The 19,235-nt window shown below is 39.0% G+C and overlaps 1 protein-coding gene across 1 annotated transcript; it reads left to right on the top strand.

The window, feature by feature from the left end:
• The first annotated feature begins 2,020 nt into the window (after nucleotides 1–2,020).
• On the top strand, nucleotides 2,021–19,229 carry LOC144652926 (uncharacterized). The gene is made up of 6 exons (XM_078512858.1): nucleotides 2,021–2,078; nucleotides 7,949–8,368; nucleotides 9,923–9,980; nucleotides 14,814–16,496; nucleotides 16,942–17,299; nucleotides 18,152–19,229. The coding sequence occupies exons 2-6, from the start codon at nucleotides 7,961–7,963 to the stop codon at nucleotides 18,204–18,206; spliced, it is 2,562 nt and encodes an 853-aa protein (XP_078368984.1). The 5' UTR covers nucleotides 2,021–2,078; nucleotides 7,949–7,960; the 3' UTR covers nucleotides 18,207–19,229.
• Nucleotides 19,230–19,235: the final 6 nt, after the last annotated feature.

Genomic DNA, 19,235 nt, shown 5'->3' with positions numbered 1-19,235 from the left:
CACGAGGCGCTAGCCGAGTGGGTCACTGATGTTCATACCACATTTTGACGTCTTCTGTGATCTATTACTGAACAGACGCACGGCAAAATGAAATCTATTTGTTTTATATAAAAACACAAGACTTCAGCACACTTCAGTGTGAGCAATGCCGCCGTATCGATGAGCTGAGTTGTTTTGATTTCACTATTAGGTTTTCGTTAACATGAAGCACTGTTAATCCGATTAAATAAACAGAAAAATGGTCAATTGAAAGTCAATGAAAAAACTAACCTTTATTCCGATTTGGAAAGTTGTTCAAATCTGTAAGGATTAACCGAAGCGTTCAACCACAATTCGTTTGTTTCCCGTGGCGTCGTCCAACTGTACAACATCGGTCAAACTTTCATACAGATTTCGGATAATTTCTCGAATAATTCACTGTCTTCTTCAAGCTTGTTTCGCCCAGTTAAATGCTTCGAAAGGTGAACGATGCTTGGCATATTGTTTCTCACTGAAGATTTGTAATTAAGCTAAACTTTTTTGCTTTGTTGTGGCCCCGCAAGTTTGAAAAACTTTGCCGACAACTCTGATTTGGACTATGAACTCTGATCACGCGCGTGAGTACTATCACACCACCGCGTGACGTCATCTATGTGTCTGTACTCCAATAGATCATAAGTAAGAACCAATCAAAATGCGCGTAGAATTCAGGTTATTATATAATCACCGATAGAAAACAGTCGCGCGCTCGCGTAGCTCTTTAAGCGGTAAATTTTCTTGATTTTTGTCTTCAAAGTGCACAACATTGTAGGTTTTGGACTGAAATCCTTTAGAGTTTCTACTAAAACAATTAGACTACTCGCCCTCGTTTTCTATGAGCGATAGTCAACTCGGCTGCGCCTCGTTGACTATTTGCTCATAGAAAACTCGGGCTTGTAGTCTAATTGTTAAATATCGCACTTGAAGAATTTGGCAAATGTAAGAAGGGATTATATCCGATGGGCATTTTTCACAGCTAAACACCGGCTAACGGAAATATCTCGTTCGCGTTTTAAGGAATCCAAAAACGCTCTCATTATCCCATATTTTTGGGTGATTTTTGGGGACGTTGAGAGAAGATAGTTTTTTGTAAAGGATTACAGTAGTAAAATTTAGAGAAATAAGAAATATTGGAGATTTCTTGTGTTTTTAAAATTATTTTACTCGTGAATTTCTTGACAGCTATTAGTTTTTGAACTCGGTTGCATCTTCGATTTTTTTGAAAAATTCATCTTAACCTTAGCTCGCATGAAGTCAAAATACCAACTAGAGATGAAATTGCTAAATATTTGCAAGGTCAGAGTTTAAAGCAGTCAACACCAATAAAAGCGACTAAAACTCCTGTAAGAATATTCTGTCAGTCAATGAAAGAGGCTAAAGAAATTGAAAACATGGCTGCCGGTGATCGCGACCTTCTCTTGTCTCTTGTCCAAATGTTACATCGCCGTTCGCAAGCAGAATGCCCGCAAGTACGAACCGTTTACATTAAGCGAATTTAAGTTTTCTTGCCGGTTTGGCCATATAATAAACATCTTATTAACGGAGCTAAGTTGGTCTGTTTGGGAGAATCTTGACCTCAGTCGTGAGTACAGACCGAACGCAAACAAGAAAACTTAATCTGAACGACAATCATCCTCCGAAATCGGGCGAAATAACGTCATATATGTACCCGAACGAGGCCATAGACCGAGTTTGCTACAATCTCGATAAAATCAGACGACCTCCGGAAGATTGAGCAGGATAGTTGTTTTATTATCCAAAAATTGTCCACGAAACGTGCGCATTGTAACGCTAGAAAAACTGTGGTTTTGCAGCGCTTTGCCAAAAGTCAGACGAGAGTCCCTCTATCCGCTGAGCTACGGAGAGACTCATGGTATAGGTATACCGGTAGTACTGGTTCCTTCACAAGTGACACGCTTCTTGCATGTCGTGACAATTTGTTAAATAAGTAACCCGGGAGGCTACTTGTTCCCAGTGCCCCACTTAAAATAGTCTGGGGCATTTCAAGGGGACCGGAGGACATCGATTGCACGTTTGTGAAGCGCGACAGTGTAGTTCAGGTCAGTATGTGTTTATGTTTCTTTCGTTTACTCCTCACCTTAGAAAGTTACCTTCACTTCATATGATCCAGGGCACATTTTGGCCAAAAATGTTTAATTCATCCGATCATGGATTCGAAATTCTGTGCGGTCGAACGAAAGCGGAAGTACTGAAATTCCTGTTGTAATAACTTTTATTCTTAACAAACCAGGCAAGATTAGTATATCGACTCTGTTATGTTAGAAAATTCATATCAGCGTTAGTATATGCCTTTGTTTGTGTCAAGGTTTGGCGGTTTGTGAGTCTTTGTTCGTCGCGCTGCCGCTGTCGCAGTGATCTTGGCATCCCCCAATTTTAGGCACCCCCGTCCCAAGATCCCTAGTGAATTTGGCATTCCCTCAGGGGATGCCAGACATGCCAAGATCACTAAAAGCAGACTGGGACAAGTGAAGCAAACAACAATTCCATTTAAAAACCATTTTGCTTTATCAGAATACTTTGTCTTCATAAATTTAATCGTTCTTAGCAAACAGTATTGACGACGCAAATATTCGCAAAGCTAAACAACCGTTTGATTCAAGTCCGCGTAATTATTCTTAAAACCCGTCATTACGTTATCCCAATAAACTACGTCTTTGAGTGGAATTTTGGTTTGCTTCACTTGCCCCAGTCTGCTGTATTCAACGCTGTTAGTGATCTTGGCATCCCCTCAAGGGGATGCCAAATTCACTAGGGATCTTGGGATGGGGGTGCCTAAAATTGCGGGATGCCAAGATCACTGCGACACCGCAATTGTCGGTAAGCACTTCAGTCACAAGCTTATCGCGTGATGTGAAAGCGAAACTAGTCCTAAGGGAAGTCCCCGGCAGTTAATTTCGCCAATAACTAGCGATTTATTGACTCTGTTCTGTCACGAAGCTTATATTAGTGCTTTTACCGTTAATAGTTGTTTTCAGTTTTCATTTAAAAGTAAAACGTTTTCCATGTTTGTTCGTCCTCGTTTATATCATCATGCAGTTGACAATTAAGGGTCAAGTAAGCACAAAAGGCTTTCCGCTTATCATCCTCTGTTTGTGCGGTTACAGGTCGCCAGCATATTTAAATCGTATTTAAATTACTGAACACTGCTATTGTAAAGTCTTCTGAAAATTGGTATTTATTGCTGTGCGTATATAATAAAGTGGATACAGGAGCCCATGAACTGGAGCCTTCATCTCCCATACTAGCCCTTGGAGTCAACCCTTTCCCGTATTAATTTATTTTTAGAACTAATCTCCCGGGGTCTCGCGCGGGAGATTTCGCACCTCTGTCAATCATTTGTCGCATTCCGCTGTGGCTACGCAAGCTGTGATATCTAAAACAATAGCGAAACGAGAAGGAAAGACTGCAGAGCAGGAGGGCATTTTGCGTGCGCATGCGTCGATATGGACTAGTGCGTACGACAGAGAAGTTCTGCTATCGATTGTTTACATATTTTCCACAATTTATGGCCTAATTTCTAGCTCAAAATGAAACGTGTTTTAAGTTTTACTTGCTGTATACAATACTAAGAGTCCTTGCTTTATCTTCTGACAACAACAAGCAAAGTTTGGTGTCGGCGTGCTGTTTATCTGATCGACTTTGGCTATGTGTATTAAACATTGCACGTGGACAAAATGGCGACCGAATGTCGAGAACCTAAATACCTTGCCCATGTTTTTAATAGCCGGAAGATCTAAACGGACAAAGCGCTACGGCCACTTAGTACTAAAGTATAAAACAGCAGTTTAAACTATACGATGTTATAATCAAGTATCCCGGGTTTGAGCGAGTGGTCATGATTTTGTTCAGATTTGTCATAAAACTACAATTTAGTCGTTCTCACAATGCAAAAATCTCAAAATCTAGCCTTGATCTCCAGCGTCTACCGATGATATATGGAGCCTGAAGTACTTAAACTATCGTCTAATGCTGCGAAGGTAGCGTTAAAAAATGGTCAATTGTGGAAATTTTTAGCTTTCTTTAACGTACGTTCTCGCTGGTTTATCCTAACAGAGAAACTATCGTTTGTGATTATTTCATTAAACGTGAGCATTGGTCAAAATAACTTCACATTTCGATGATACCACAATTATTCTGTTGAACAAGAAAAGAATTACTGCGATCGGTCTTAGTTTTAAAGTGCTATGGTAATTCTTTGCTGGTAGACTATTTGTTTACATTTTACTATGTTAATTAGTACATTTTTGGCTCCTTTATCAAAATCTAGCCTTGATCACCAGTCAAAAAATAGCATGAAACGAACAAGCGATATATATATTTTTCAGAAACGTTCTAATAACTGCTGTATAAAATGTCTTAAGAAATAATTTTTAACTATAAACAATGTTATTTTCAATTCTTCATTCAAAGTTTATTTCTTTAAGTTTGATGTTCATTCTGTTAAAACGGCTGTTTTACTTCTGTGTCGCCTAAATGTGTTTTAAAGAACTGCAGTTCTTGTTCCAAGAATCCCTGTTTGCCAGTCGAGGGCAAGTTGGCTTTGCTTTGGAGTCATCAGTGAGCTGCATTATCATGTGCAGAACACCCAAACATGTCGTTCCCCTCAGGGAAAACCCTTTTCTTTGGTGGCCGTCCCTTTAGGCAAAAAATCTCCCGACAAGCTATAATATTGCTCGCACTCTGCCTGTATTACAGCAATTGATTTGAATTGAAGTTTTGATCCTAATATATCACACTCCAGCACACGGATAAATGTTTTCCTTTTTTTACGGCCTGTTTGATTTTTGTCGGTGAAGGCTCTCCTACCTGTTCCACATATTTTCCCATTATTTGCAACAGCAACAACGATCCCGAAGCAGGCCAGAAAATCTGCTTTATAAGAGCCTCGCCACACACAAAACACTTTTTCTTAGCGAAATTTACGTCTATATTAAATTATGTGACGATAAACAGTACAAAAAACAAAGTTTGAATCTTCCGCGCCATTTTTATTCCCAAGATCACGCGGTCTTTGTACAGCGGTTGCACGCATGCGCACGCAAAATGCCCTCCTGCTCACGGCAAATAGCGAAAATAATTTCTCTGCTTCTGTTCGGCGTAAATCGGTGATTTGAACGGTGAAATTATCTTTACAACGATTTCTATGGAAGTTTCCTCGTCCATACTGCTCAGTCCTTGATTGTTTGAGCCAGCAGCATTTAACAAGGCGGCTTCTCTTTTAAAATTTGGCGCGCTTTTTAGTATAATTTATGTCAATGAATTATTCCGCGTAAATTACATTCCGCATAATTATGCCATTCCGCAACTCATGCCACCTGCCATTCCGCAAACTCATTCCGCTTTTTACCCTCACCGATCACACGGTCTCTAACCGAAGAAAGATGTAACATTCAGGCCGTTGGCCTGTACGCGTATCTCACCTCTGCAACCACAGGCAGACCACCCTATGTGTTCGTGGTTAATTATTGTTGTTGACATGAGACGAACAAAAGAAATTTTGAAATCTATAAGGGCTACTGAAATAAAGCTTTAGAAATAAAATATCTAAACTACATTTCGCTCTAAATATCTCAATAAAGTTTAATGAAATGTTTATCGACTCATGTGTTGTATTTTTTCCCCTGCGCGGGCCGTTTTAAGCGCTTTTTTAACTGATTTAGCCGGCCGAAGGCCGGTAAGAGAAGAAAGAGGAGAATTTAATTTAATTTAATTTGAAACGGCCGGCCTGTTTGGAATTTCCCTGGTCGCCATAGTCAGAAAGCCGTTTGCATGATTTCAGCATGGATTTTCTCGGAAAATGTTGGAGGGATGAAGCTAAAATTCGGCGAAGAGATAGAGCAACAACTCACCGATCGACAGCCGTCGTCAGATAGATGAGTTTTTCATTAGTTTGGCGTTAATTCCGGTTTGAAGTGGAGGAGGTCGCTTCTGGCGGCCGCCGACTTGCAAGCCTTGTCTCCTCTTTCTTCTCTTACCGGCCTTCGGCCGGCTAAATCAGTTAAAAAAGCGCTTAAAACGGCCCGCGCAGGCGAAAAAATACAACACTTAGATAGCTTTCCCATGTCATAATTTTTAAATTTTTATACTGTCACACCAAAATTACTGTTTGTATTTTTATCTAGTTTTTATCTATTTTATCTGTTCTCATTTTTTATTGATAATATATTTGTAGTAGTATTAACTTTTATTCTAGGGGAGGGCCACAGGTTTTTCAGTTTTTAACTGTAATGTGTAACCCTCATTAAATAAAGTTGTTATTATTATTATTATTATTATTATTATGAGTCGATAAACATTTCATTAAACTTTATTGAGATATTTAGAGCGAAATGTAGTTTAGATATTTTATTTCTAAAGCTTTATTTCAGTAGCCCTTATAGATTTCAAAATTTCTTTTGTTCGTCTCATGTCAACAACAATAATTAACCACGAACACATAGGGTGGTCTGCCTGTGCTGCAACAGCGACTCAACGATCTCTGCCATAATTCCAGTTGCAACTTTAGAAGAAACAAACACATATCATTTTCCTGAGGTTTTATTCGAAGCATGATGATCTTATATTGGCTGGATCTTGGAGCATACGGATAGTCAAAATGTGCATGGAAGTCATCACGTTTGTAGTGTTCGTCGCCGTATCAAAGAACACGCGTTTGCCACAGTTCGGCCCATATTAAATTATTTCTGCTTTCGTTCGGGAATAGATCTTACAAATCCAGCGTCAAATCTCACAGTACTGTTTACGTCTAACACTGCATGTAATAAGTCCGTGCAAACCAGAAATCGGTAAGATTCAAACAAGCAACTGAAGCAATTACATATTTCTGATCAACGCCATGACTAAACTGACTTCATTTTCAAGGACAAAAAAGTGGTTTATTAATTAACTTTTAACCGTTATTCATTCACGAGTAAACCAGGCTCTCTCGGCTGTAAAATCAGGAAAGAAGCAAAATTATAAAGGAAAACGGACAGGGAATGTGCGTACGACATTGGCCGCCATTTTTTTTTCACATCGTCACCCTAGCTACGCTGCATGTGGTCTGACCACAGGAGCAATGTTTTCGCGGGAAATGTGTTTCTAAAAATAAAAATATACGGGAAAGGGTTGACTCAAGGGTACAGTACGTATGGAGGCTCCAGTTGATGGGCTCCTGGTGGATACAATTAGTTTTGGAGTACCGTAGAATTCCGGTTATAAGCCCCCCCGCTTATAAGCCCTCCCGGTTATAGGCCCATCATCCTGGAAACAAACAAATACATCCGGTTATAAGCCCCCCAGGATATAAGCCCCCTCTACCAGATAATGATGCCAGATGCTTTATTATGTGTTTTTAACTTAAAAACGTATTTCCATCAACACTCCCGTGGCTCGTTTTGAAACGTTTTTTTCATTCCGCTTATAAGCCCTCCCGAATATAAGGCCCTCCGCTTATAAGCCCACTCAAAACCCCTTACGAAGTTGTATAAGCCCAGAGCTTATAACCGGAATTCTACGGTATTCGAGTTCGCATTGTGTGTTTTCTACCATGGGTCTGCAACTTAAAAATTGGAAATCACCCAAAGTCAGAATATTATAAAGGAAATCGGGGACAACATCGGAAAAACAATTCTTTGACTATTCAGTAAGATTCGAATCCACAACTTCCGCTTAGATCATCGTTGCTCTACCGACTGATCTAGGAGGCCAGACGGGAGCAGGTCTTCGTGATGTTGACTGCAGGTTTAGCGTAAAATTACGTAACAGGATTGTTCCTTTTCATGAGCTTAACACAGTCTATGATTTGCTTACTGAACTTGTACGTTCGAGTAGCTTGTTTCATTGACTGAGGCACATTTTTCTCAAAGTGCATGATTGCTAGTAAAAAAAATTGTTCTCATCTGATGTAAGTGTATGTTTTTATTGGCAGAGTTCAGGCCAGATGGCAGAGGAACTGGAGGGAGTGGACGAAGGGGCGCTAGTCAGGCCTGCACTTGAGATGGAGTTACAGGTAGAAGAGTGGGTCGCAACGATAAGAATCAATGACAGGGGTTTCGGTTTAGTTGGTGCATTTGGAGCTGGAGTTTTTGCGGGTATCGTCTTGGCGGAATTTTATCGGAGAAACCCGGAGCTAGTTAATGCTGTAATCACAAGAGCCGTGGCACCACTTGGACGGGCTTTTAATTTTAGAGGTGGTTCAGTTGTCTTCGATCTGCTTTCCCAGTTGTCTTTGGAATCCCTCACCATTGAAATAAAACAGAGGGTGGAAGAGGCGTTTCAAGAATTGGGATTCTTTAAGGAATTGGAAGTAACAGTCATGAATGTCCAAGAGTGCAAGGATAACACTGAGGTAATGTACCCTGTTCAAGATCGATTCTTCCTACCAAATTAAAAGACAAAACAACCAAACAAACAAACATATATCAGTATGCAGATATTTTAATAGTACTGACAAAGATATACAATAAGGGCTAATTTCTTTTGTACTGCTCAGGAAAGTACTGAAACTATATGAGCTGAACTAGGGGTATGGACAGTTAAAAGATGTATGCACGACAGGCCGTGTTAAGCTACTTTGTATGTTGTTACATGTTCATGTAGGTTAAGGTGGCTTAATACAGTTTTGAGGGGGTAAGTGAGCCCAACTTTTAACTCTTTTTAAAAATGTTCAGGAATGTTCTTTCTTTCTCTTATTACTGTTTTTTTTTTAAGCATATAGCCCTCATATGCGACATTTGACCAATAAAAATGCTAATAAACAATCGATAAAGAGCCAAAATGAATGGCCGAGTGCTTAGCAGGGGACTGGGTACTAGTTGTTTTAACAGCGTTTTTCTCAAAATCCCGCCTCAAAATTTCAGAAATTACAAATTGGCTTTGATTTAACATTCATGCAGAATAAAACTAGTTGTACCAATCGGTAAGTGCCAACGAGCGAAATACTCATGTTTGTTCATAAGAACAGATATTGAATGGTTTTTGATAGAACTATATTTGAAATGACCACTGATATGGTAAATTGTATTTTAGGTAATATGCGAAAAAAGTGCTATTTCTCTGGTGTTCATAAATGACACAGGCTTGATAGCCTGCGTAGCAGGCGCCGTAGTTTCCAGCGCGCGTATTCTCGCGATCGCGCACTCTTTTAAACACACTAAAAAACGTACACAGATGTCTGCTACGCAGGCTACGGGTTTGACAGATTGATAACTCTTGACAAATCTTCAAATTCTTTTCAACGTTAAAATGTCACAAAATGTAGGCAATAAATGAGGTTTAATCACTGTTTTTTAATTACAACACGCGATGGTGAAAATGTTTCCGTCCACAAAAGGGATAGTTGCATTTCAAGAACTTGTTATAAATCAAATCCCAAAATCAAAAATGCTAAGATGCTTTTTTAAAAATAATTTTCAGTAATCAGAGACAATAATGCACGGGTCAGATTTCAGTTTCGCATGCGAATTGTCATGTTCAGTTACGCAAAACTTCAGATACTCAAGAAAGCGGCTGAACTTAATAATAATAACTTTATTTATCCTGGAAGACCGGTCAACTTCCTGAGGACATTAGGGTGGCGATCGCTATCAATGTAAGAACAAATGAACATTTTCCATTTTGAATGTACACAGTTTAGTTGTTTCTAATTTTGGGACCACTCCTGAAAACTGGATTGTAAGTTAAATGCAATATTTATGCCAACTTTAAGTTCAGTTTTATGAATACCGTAATTATAAATTTTGTTATATGTAACAATTTAGGTAATTGTATTTGTATGTCACTGTTAGCAGTGACAGACAAAAGGAAAATATTTCAATTAGTCAATGTCGTATCTGAGCATGGGAAATTGTAAGTTGGATATTTAACCCCAGCTTAACAGCATTGAAAACTATTCCATTTGCAGATTGAGAAGGGTTTGAGCTATCTCAGTTACAACCAACCACCAATCAAAGACATTTCAGGTGATCAATGGCTAGAAATAGTTATATTACAATTTTTGACAATGAGTTTTGTGTGTTAAACAGTGTATTTTCTTGTTGGTGGCACTGTGGCTTAAAATAGTTAGATTGTTGAGTTCCAGACTTGGGGGGTCAGGTTCAAGTCTCAGAGCCAGGGATGGTGTGTTGTGTTCTTGGACAAGACACTGAATTTTAATCCCCTACCTGAAGAATAATCACCAATATCGTAAAAAATGTTGTCGTTAATCATCGTGGTTGAGTACAATAATAATGAAGTATTTATTATTATAAAGGATCGAACTGCTCCAATCACAACTGTTGAAAACCATCCAATCACAGCGTAGCAGCGTGCTTAACAAGGTTACACCCGACAAGTCGACCTTATCGCCTGATGAAGACTAGCAGTGTGCAGTCGAAACGTCGCGATCTACATCACACTACATCGTGAGATGAACGAAAAATACTTTCTTAATAATCACCAAATTGGCAAAATTGGTGACCTGAAAAACAACTTGACTATTCTAAAGAAGACTCCAAAGAAGGGACAACCCCAAAAAATATTTTTCGTGGAAAAGTTTATTTACAACACTTTTAAATTGAGCTGTGCATGCCGTGCGAAGGTCAAGAATTGTTGTGTGTTGTCTTACACTGCGTGCCGGTTTACTAGGGCTCTCTTTGAGTTAAAAATGCTCGAGCAATTTTTTTTTGGATAATTTTTCCCACTACCCGTACAGATCTACTCGCAAAAATATTTTCAACTTCAGTTTTTACACGATAATAGTAAATGGACCGAGAGATAAACATTACTTTGATCAAGGTTCTTGAAGTAACATCAAAATGTGTCTCCTACCTTCACTCCCGTTATAGCGTTATAATTATATTTGGGCACAGGCACAGGCTTACCATCCTCTGTTTGTGAGGTCACAGCATGTCCATATGAATATTCAAATCTCCTCAGTAATACTTATTGCTATTGTAAAAATTTAAGCTTCCAAAAATTTGCTTTTTCGCTGTGTATTTGTTTTTAATTTTGTTTTTATGCCGTTTTCTTGGGGATTTGAAGCGTGCGAGAGCAGTTCTAGGAGTTTAAGTTTTCGACTCGTGTACAGAATACAAATATTTACACAAGGCGTGCAACTCCGACATCGAGGAATCGAGTACCGCCTCTGGGAATGTATTCGAGAAAAAACATATTTCCACAACTCGCTTTTATCGAGGTCTTAGTCCTCTAAAGAACAGTCTTCGTACTATATTCTGGCCTAATTTGAGTGCGATCAGTTCGCACCGTTGTTCTTTTAAACTAGCTGGAATATTAAATTAGGTCGTAAAATTCCCGATTTACAATGATCTGTACCTCCAGCTGGGACAATTTATGCAATTTTCACTGATATTGGTCAAAACTACTGTCAATGGTCCAAGAAAGCAAAACGTGCTCCGCTATAAAATGTCCTCTAAAGGTACCTCAAAGAAATACCTCGGAAATTACGAAGGCCAGCCGAGGAGAACGCGAAGTGAAAATTATTTGAACTTCTACTGCACATGTTTTTAATGTCTTTTAACATTATACTCGGTACCCCAAAGGGATGTTTTGTAATGGAGCGCGTTTTGCTCTCTGGGGAGGGCATCGACAGTAATTTTGACCAATTTCAGTGAAAATTGCATAAACTGTTACAGCTGGTGGTACAGATCAATGCAAATCGGGAAATATAAGACCTAATTTGATATTCCAGCTTGTTTAGATGAACAACGGCGCGAACTGATCGCACTCAAATTAGGCCAAAATATAGTTATAGCACAACTAAGGTAATGTGCGCGCTCTGATTAGTTAATTTACCGTATACTATTTAACAATTAGACGGCAAGCTCGAGGTTTCTACCGGCTGATAGTTGGCGAGGGGCGAATCAAAAATTCAAAAAGTTTGTTTTTTCTTTTAGGTTTTCGTCAGCGCTTACGCACTCAAGAAGCTATAGACGCACTCGGCTATCGCCTCGTGCGACTCTTACGCTTCTTTCGTGCTTAGCAACCTCCCGCGACGACTGGAGCAACCTCCATTTAACAAATAGATTCCATTTTGCCGTGCGTCTGTTCAGTTATAGATCACAGATGACGTCAAAATGTGGTATGAACAAAAGAAGTGGCCCACGAGCCGAAGGCGAGTGGGTCACTGATGTTCATACCACATTTTGACGTCTTCTGTGATCTATAACTGAACAGACCCACGGCAAAATGGAATCTATTTGTTTTATATAATAACACAAGACTTTAGCACACTTCAGTGTGAGCAATGCTGCCGTACCGATGAGCTAAGTTGTTTTGATTTCACTATTAAATTAAGTTTTCGTTAACACGAAGCACTGTTAATCCGATTGGATAAACAGAAAAATGGTCAATTGAAAGTCAATGAAAAAACTAACCTTTATTCCGATTTGGAAAGTTGTTCAAATCTGTAAGCATTAACTGAAGCGTTCAACCGCAATTCGTTTGTTTCCCGTGGCGTCGTCCAACTGTACAACATCGGTCAAACTTTCATACAGATTTCGGATAATTTCTCGAATAATTCACTGTCTTCTTCAAGCTTGTTTCGCCCAGTTAAATGCTTCGAAAGGTGAACGATGCTTGGCGTATTGTTTCTCACTGACGATTTGTAATTAAGCTGAACTTTTTTGCTTTGTTGTGGCCCCGCAAGTTTGAAAAACTTTGCCGACAACTCTGATTTGGACTATGAACTCTGATCACGCGCACGAGTCACACCACCGCGTGACGTCATCTATGTGTCTGTACTCTAATAGATCATAAGTAAGAACCAATCAAAATGCGCGTAGAATTCAGGTTATTATATAATTACCTACTAGAAGATGGTTTTCCATGTTCTATAATAAAATAATGCACGCTTGAGGTCTAGAAAAGCTTCTAGTGGATGCCCGAGCCGTAGGCGAGGGCATTCAGCTGCTTTTCTAGACCTCAAAAGTGCATTATTTTCTTATAGGACATAGGAAAACCATCTTACGGCGTTTACAAACGCACGCAACATCGGTAAAGTGAAAGTTTAGTTTATTCTTTTCTTTGGCAGCTTCTTTATAAATAAACCGAGATACCATTTCATTCATATTTCCTATTTATAGTCCTTTCTCCGACTACCAAAAGATTCTCACAGAGTCGACAAATCTAGTTGAAATATTTACGCATTCAAGTCATGTTGGTTAAGCCTACTTCAATTTCATTCAAATGAAGAGTTTTTATGCGTTCGTTTCACAGCAAGTTTTTCAAATTCGCCTCTAATTTCGATTTAAAAAGAACAAAAGTGGAGTGTTCTGTCTTTAGATTGTGGCTAAAAAAAGGTTTCTTACCTCAAAGCGTTTCTAGAGTCCGGCTTGTTTTGCTAAATAATTTCCAATCAATTTCGGGCAGTTCACGGCAAAATAGTGGCGTACACAACTCCAAAGAGAAACAACAAATTTCAAGGATTCTTTCTTCATCTGTCGCTTCCTTTGGCACTGCCTTACTTCCATTTAAGCAAGTGAAACGTTTCTGATAAAAACTTTCTGCTTTAAAGCATCATTTAAACAATCAAACAAGAGAATAGAGGCGAAGTTGTTCAGCGAAATTCGACAAACAATTCGCACATCCGGGGTACCGGACTTATATAGTTTTCAGCTATGTTCTATAAAAAATAATGCCCGCTAGAATTCCATCGCGCGTATACAGCGGCTATATTCTAAAACTCAATAGTGTACGCTATGGCGTTTACCATTTGTTAATTCGAAGACTGTTATTTCGAGGACCAAAAACTCTGATAAAAGCGAGTTGTGGAAATATGGTTTTTCGACTACATTCTAGAGGCGCTACCCGATTCCTCGACGTCGAAGTTGTTTGCCTTGTGTAAATATTTGTATTCTGTACACGAGTCAAAAACTTAGACTCCTAGAGCTGCTCTCGCACGCTTCAAATCCCCAAGAAAACGGCATAAAGACAAAATTAAACAATGCGAAAATATTTCTACTTCATTTTGTTACAAATACATAACGAAAAAGCAGATTTTCGGAAGCCTAAATATTTACAATAGCAATTAGTGAGGAGATTTGAATATTCATATGGGCATACTGTGAACTCACAAACATAGGATGGTTAGCCTGTGATTTGGGTATTAAATTTTCGAATTGGGCGCTTTTATCAAAATTTATAAAAACGGCTCGATAGATTTTCTTAGCACATTTACCATATATGGCTAATAATGCAAATAATCTTATGCAAAGTTTTATTGACATTGATTCACAGGTATAATCTTAAATTTAACGACAAAGTAGGCGTATGTTTCAACATTTCTTGTTGGCGTCATGTGGTAAACAGTCTTTCTTGCGGACTGCCCACAGTGCATCAATGTTTCATGGATTTTAAGGATTTTAAACATTTGAAGGATTTAAAAGCAATAGCGAGCGAGGAAATCAGCTCCCCACGGCCGCGTCACAAAAATACTAGAAACTGCTACATCAACATATCGTGTTACCATTCGAATAATATTATATCTTATATCAATATAGCTAATATAGCTAATATCAATGAAGCTAGCTTCTTGTCACATCAACCTAACTTCTGTATTAGACTTTCGAGAAGTCCATTCCAAGTCTCCATTGTGAGGTATCTTCTTTGCTGTGAAACCTGTTCGTTAGTAGATTGCTCAAGAATTCCCTCGTTATACTTTTGAGTAAAAAGCCCTGAAAGGGCTTCTTAAATTTGCAGTCAACCTCTAGAACCACTGCAGTCGTCTATATTAATACAAAATACTGTTTATTGCGTTTACAGCAAAACATAGTAAGAGTATTCTAATTTCTTTACAGGCGTTTTACGAAAGATGTCTGGTCTCCCGCGTCCTGTTCGACATTTCGTCAACCGCGTGAGAGAACTTACGGAAATGAAAAAATACCTTAGCCCAGATCCACAAAACGACTGCAGATGTGTCCTGGTTCATGGTGCCATCGGAATGGGGAAAACCACCACTGCTATCAAGGCGACAAACGAGATGTTGGACACCAATCCGAATACCGTTGTTGTGTACGTAAATTGCAGATATGTGGCTTCATTTGTTGATCTAGCTGAGAGGATTGGCAATCAGCTCCACCACTTCCCCTTCAACGAGTCAATTTCTGAAATGAAATGGCGTCTTATCAATGATGAAGAGTTCTACACCATACTGTTTCTCGACAACTTTGAATTTTTACTTCACTTGGGTGACAGTTGGAGTGCCGAGAAGCAATCTGAAATGCTAATGGAAGAGTCGGAGATCATGAAGTTCATCACAGAAATCGCGACAAAGTCAAGAAAAGTGCGTTTGCTGGTCACCTCATCAGAGAATGTTGATTTTCCTGCAGCAAGTCAAGAGCGAATAAGGCTGCTTCCCTTCAATGAAGAAGACTCATTCCAACTGCTGAAAAAGGTGTACGGTGATACCCCGGTTGCAAAAGAAACCGCCTACAAAATAGCTCAATTTTGTGGCGGTATTCCACTCGTCCTTTGCACCTTGGCTTCGTGGCAGGACCATCCATCGGATTGTTTGGAAATGTTGACGAAAGCAGACCAGAAGGATGTATTTGAACTGCTTACGAGGATTTCGACTGCATCCGAAAATAACAAGATAAAGGTCTGTCTCGATGCTTGCTTCAACAGACTTGATGAACATATGCAAGACACTCTCGTGTCCCTGGCTCTCTTCAGAGGGCTTTTCACTTTGCAAAGAGCTGTTGAAGTCTTCCAGTCGCCTGAGATAAAAACTACCATAACAGAACTGGCACGGCGGTCGTTCCTGGAACAAAATGTTCTTGACCCTACATCTCCTTGTCAGTACAGTCTCCTCACAGTCATTAGCCATTATTGCCAGAAAAAGGCTCTGGAATCACGTTACCGCAAAGTGTTTTGCGATGCTCGTAAGCTGTTTATCGATTACTACCTTACCTTTCTTGAAGAAACCTTCAAGACCTTCTTCAGCACTGAAGTCTCGAAAGCTATCATCGCATTTCGTCAAGAAGACGAAAACATCTTGCAGCTCATTGACTGGTTTGCTGAAAATGGTGCCATGGATGAAGATCAAGAGAAAAGGTGCATCGATGTGTTTAATGACGTGGGAGAACTACTCGCAAAGATGATGGGAAAGAAGAAGTTCGACACGATATTTACCATGTTGAGAAAGAAGTGTGATAAAGCTAAGGATCAAAAGAGATTAAGCGAGTGCCTCACCTCCCTGGGGATCAAAGAAGTGTTCAGCTGCTGCTGTTCACCGGGTCTGTGTTATAAAGCCGCCGCACGAGCCAAAACGTATCTGATTGAAGCCGACAGAATCCAGAGTTCTCTTGGTATCAATAATGGTAACAGTCGAGCTCAGTGTCTTGCCAAACTCGGCCGATGCCTGGTAAAAGAACACAACCTCATTGAAGGGAAAGACAAGATCCAACAAGCAATCGACATTCGAAAGGCACGTGGAGACGAGGACATTGTTATGCTTGGTGAAACATACAATGATCTTGCAGGTGCGTGCTGTTCCTTTCTTTTGTCTTCTTTAGGTTCTAAAAATGACTTCTGGTCGTAGAGGTTTGATGGCTTTTTTTTTATTGAATCACAATTTAAGATAGGAAGAAGCATGCTATATTATTTCCGTGATGTCACCAGTACCTTACTCGTGCACGCAGCCATATTAACAGAGGAAAAACAGTAATGGACAGCTGTTTCGTCCTTGAAAGACTTATCAGCATGGCATAGCTCATTACTTTATTATATATACCCTAGTGGCGGCCAAAAGTTAGTAGAACCGCGGAGCCGAGAAGTACCTCAAATAACGCGAAGCTGTTGTAGTGGGGTTTTTGCTGTTTTAAATGAATTACTTAATCCTATCTTGGAGAGGGGTGTCATTGGATAAATAATTATCAATTAAATTGGTAATTAATTATTAGACGTATTTGTAAATTCTATTTCTAGTGGCCCTCTCTGTTGATCAAGAACATCGACTAGCTATAGAGGTCAGGGAACAACAGACCCTTTCAATCTACAGAGAAAAACTGGGTAACCACTTCTTCACGGCAACCATCCTCAACAACCTGTCGAACAACTATTACGCACTGGGTGAATATGACAACGCTAAAGAGTGTTCTGAGGAAGCGTTGAAGATTCGGCGTGAGCTGCTGAGGGATCATTATGACACGGCAAAGTCTCTGTTTGACCTTGGTATGGTGCACAGAAAGAAAAAAGAAGAATTCAGGGAAGCAAAATTGTACCTAGAAGACTGTGCAAGCATGCAGAAGGTGTTGCAGAATGACGACATCATGGATTTTGAAAGGTAAATCGCTGCAGTATCCAAACTTCTATTTCTATATGTGACAAACGTAAACATTTAAAATTCAGTCTGATATTTATTACTTGAATTAGCATTCATGCCTCACTTATGTCCAGGATTGAACGCAAGTATCGTTTAATAAGTACTTCATGTTAGACTGTGTTGTTTGACATTTCCATATTGCTTCATATTTGTCAAATTCTGTGGTGTTTTGGTGAAGTTTTATTAATGAGGACACCTTGTGATGCCTGTCATCTCATTAGCGTTCAATCCTGGACCTGGGTATCAAATGTTTTTTAGCATCGATTTATCTTTATTTACGGATTAAACACTCGCGATGAATATAAGCACTCACAAAAAATAATTTTTGGCACTTTATTACCCATTTCGTTTCACTTTTATTTTTTAAAGCCACGTAGTATTTGGAACTTTTGTTTTTGTTATCAATATTCACCTGGAGCGATTACAAACAGGCATCAGGAGACTTATTATTACAAACCGTAAAATGCCGAAAACTAGCACTGGCGCAACCGAAAATAAGGCTCCCCAATTCTTTGAGACAAAATTGCTCCAATAATAATAGCCCTTCCCCCGAAAATACTTTCTTTTAAGTTCTCTTGTTCGTGTTAGAAATGTCAAATCTTTGGAGTCTCTAAAGTGTTTCGCAAAAAATGACACTGTTTCAATTCAACTTTCCTTTATTTGAACAAGTGAGGGAACTCCCATCACCTCTCGTTGCCCGAGTTCTTATTATTGTTACTTATCAGTATTTTTTGATGTTTTTAATTAAGCTGTTAGTGTCGATGACCTCTGTTACCTTAACTAATGTCTGTTGGTTTTGTTCCATTGATACAGAACCACAAAAGAGCTAGAGGACATCGTGCGCAACCTCCTTGCTATAACACTGTGAGTCCAGCTGGAGTGAGTTGAGTAGCTGCAACACATGCTATCAAGCTAGTAGTCCAGTTTACTGTAAAAAGTATGTTTATGACCTGATCCCATTAAGTATTAACTTGGGAGAAGAGTCGCCATTAATAACAATACAGATCTCTCAAGCTAAACACGTGACAAGTTGGAAACAAAACTATATAATCCCGGCAGGAAGAAATATAGTTGTAGTACTGCTTTTTTCTCTCAGTTTTGAACAGTTAAAACAATAATAAACTTTTTTATTCTATGTAAATTTGAACTTAATATATATATCATCTTGTTCACTTGCCAGACATTGATTTAAACTTCTGTGCTCGCTTGCTCAAAGCACGACTTAGCTACTTGAGGGTTGGTGTGCATTTTGATTTCGCTTTTGAAACTTTTTAACAAGGTTTATCTTTAATATACTTAAAATCTCAGCCTTGACTTTCACTTACCTCAAATCGTGCTGCAAAAGTAAGAAATGAATGAATTAATGAATGAAGGACTTCATTAAAGTGTCAATAGAATTTAGCTCAAAAAACTAATTGGGGACACTCTTACACAGGACAATTTAAAAACTCGATTAAATTTCACACTGTCATAGTTAAGGATATAAGCAATATAAATATAAGCTTGTAACTTTGAAAAGAAGTATGAAAATTGTTGATTATTTTGAGTAATTGCTCCAAACGGAGGAGATTAATTACTTTAAAAGTGAAACGCAAGAAACTGAAAGCTTGTTAGAGGTTCAAACGTGTAACACCGACTTGCTGCTTCTGATCATTTCTAGTAAACATCATATTTGGAGAAAGCTAGACTTCACCCTCTTTTTACTTATTTCTTGTCAACAAGGGTGCTGTAGTGAATCGCGTTACCTAAGTGTAATGTATTGCGTTTATTACATAGCATTGTATACTATTGAAAGGACATTTCTTATTACTCAATTACGTTTCAAAGTAAAAGTGATAATCACTAGGATTGTGTAGTGAATATTGTATCTTGCTCACTGAATAAAGTTCATTTAAAT

This window comes from Oculina patagonica, chromosome 1 (assembly GCF_052425735.1).
Source record: "Oculina patagonica isolate OP01 chromosome 1, crgOcupat, whole genome shotgun sequence".
NCBI classification, from domain to species: Eukaryota; Metazoa; Cnidaria; class Anthozoa; order Scleractinia; family Oculinidae; genus Oculina; species Oculina patagonica.
Note: the sequence above shows the minus strand (reverse complement) of the source record. Positions and strands in the feature narration are given on the sequence as shown.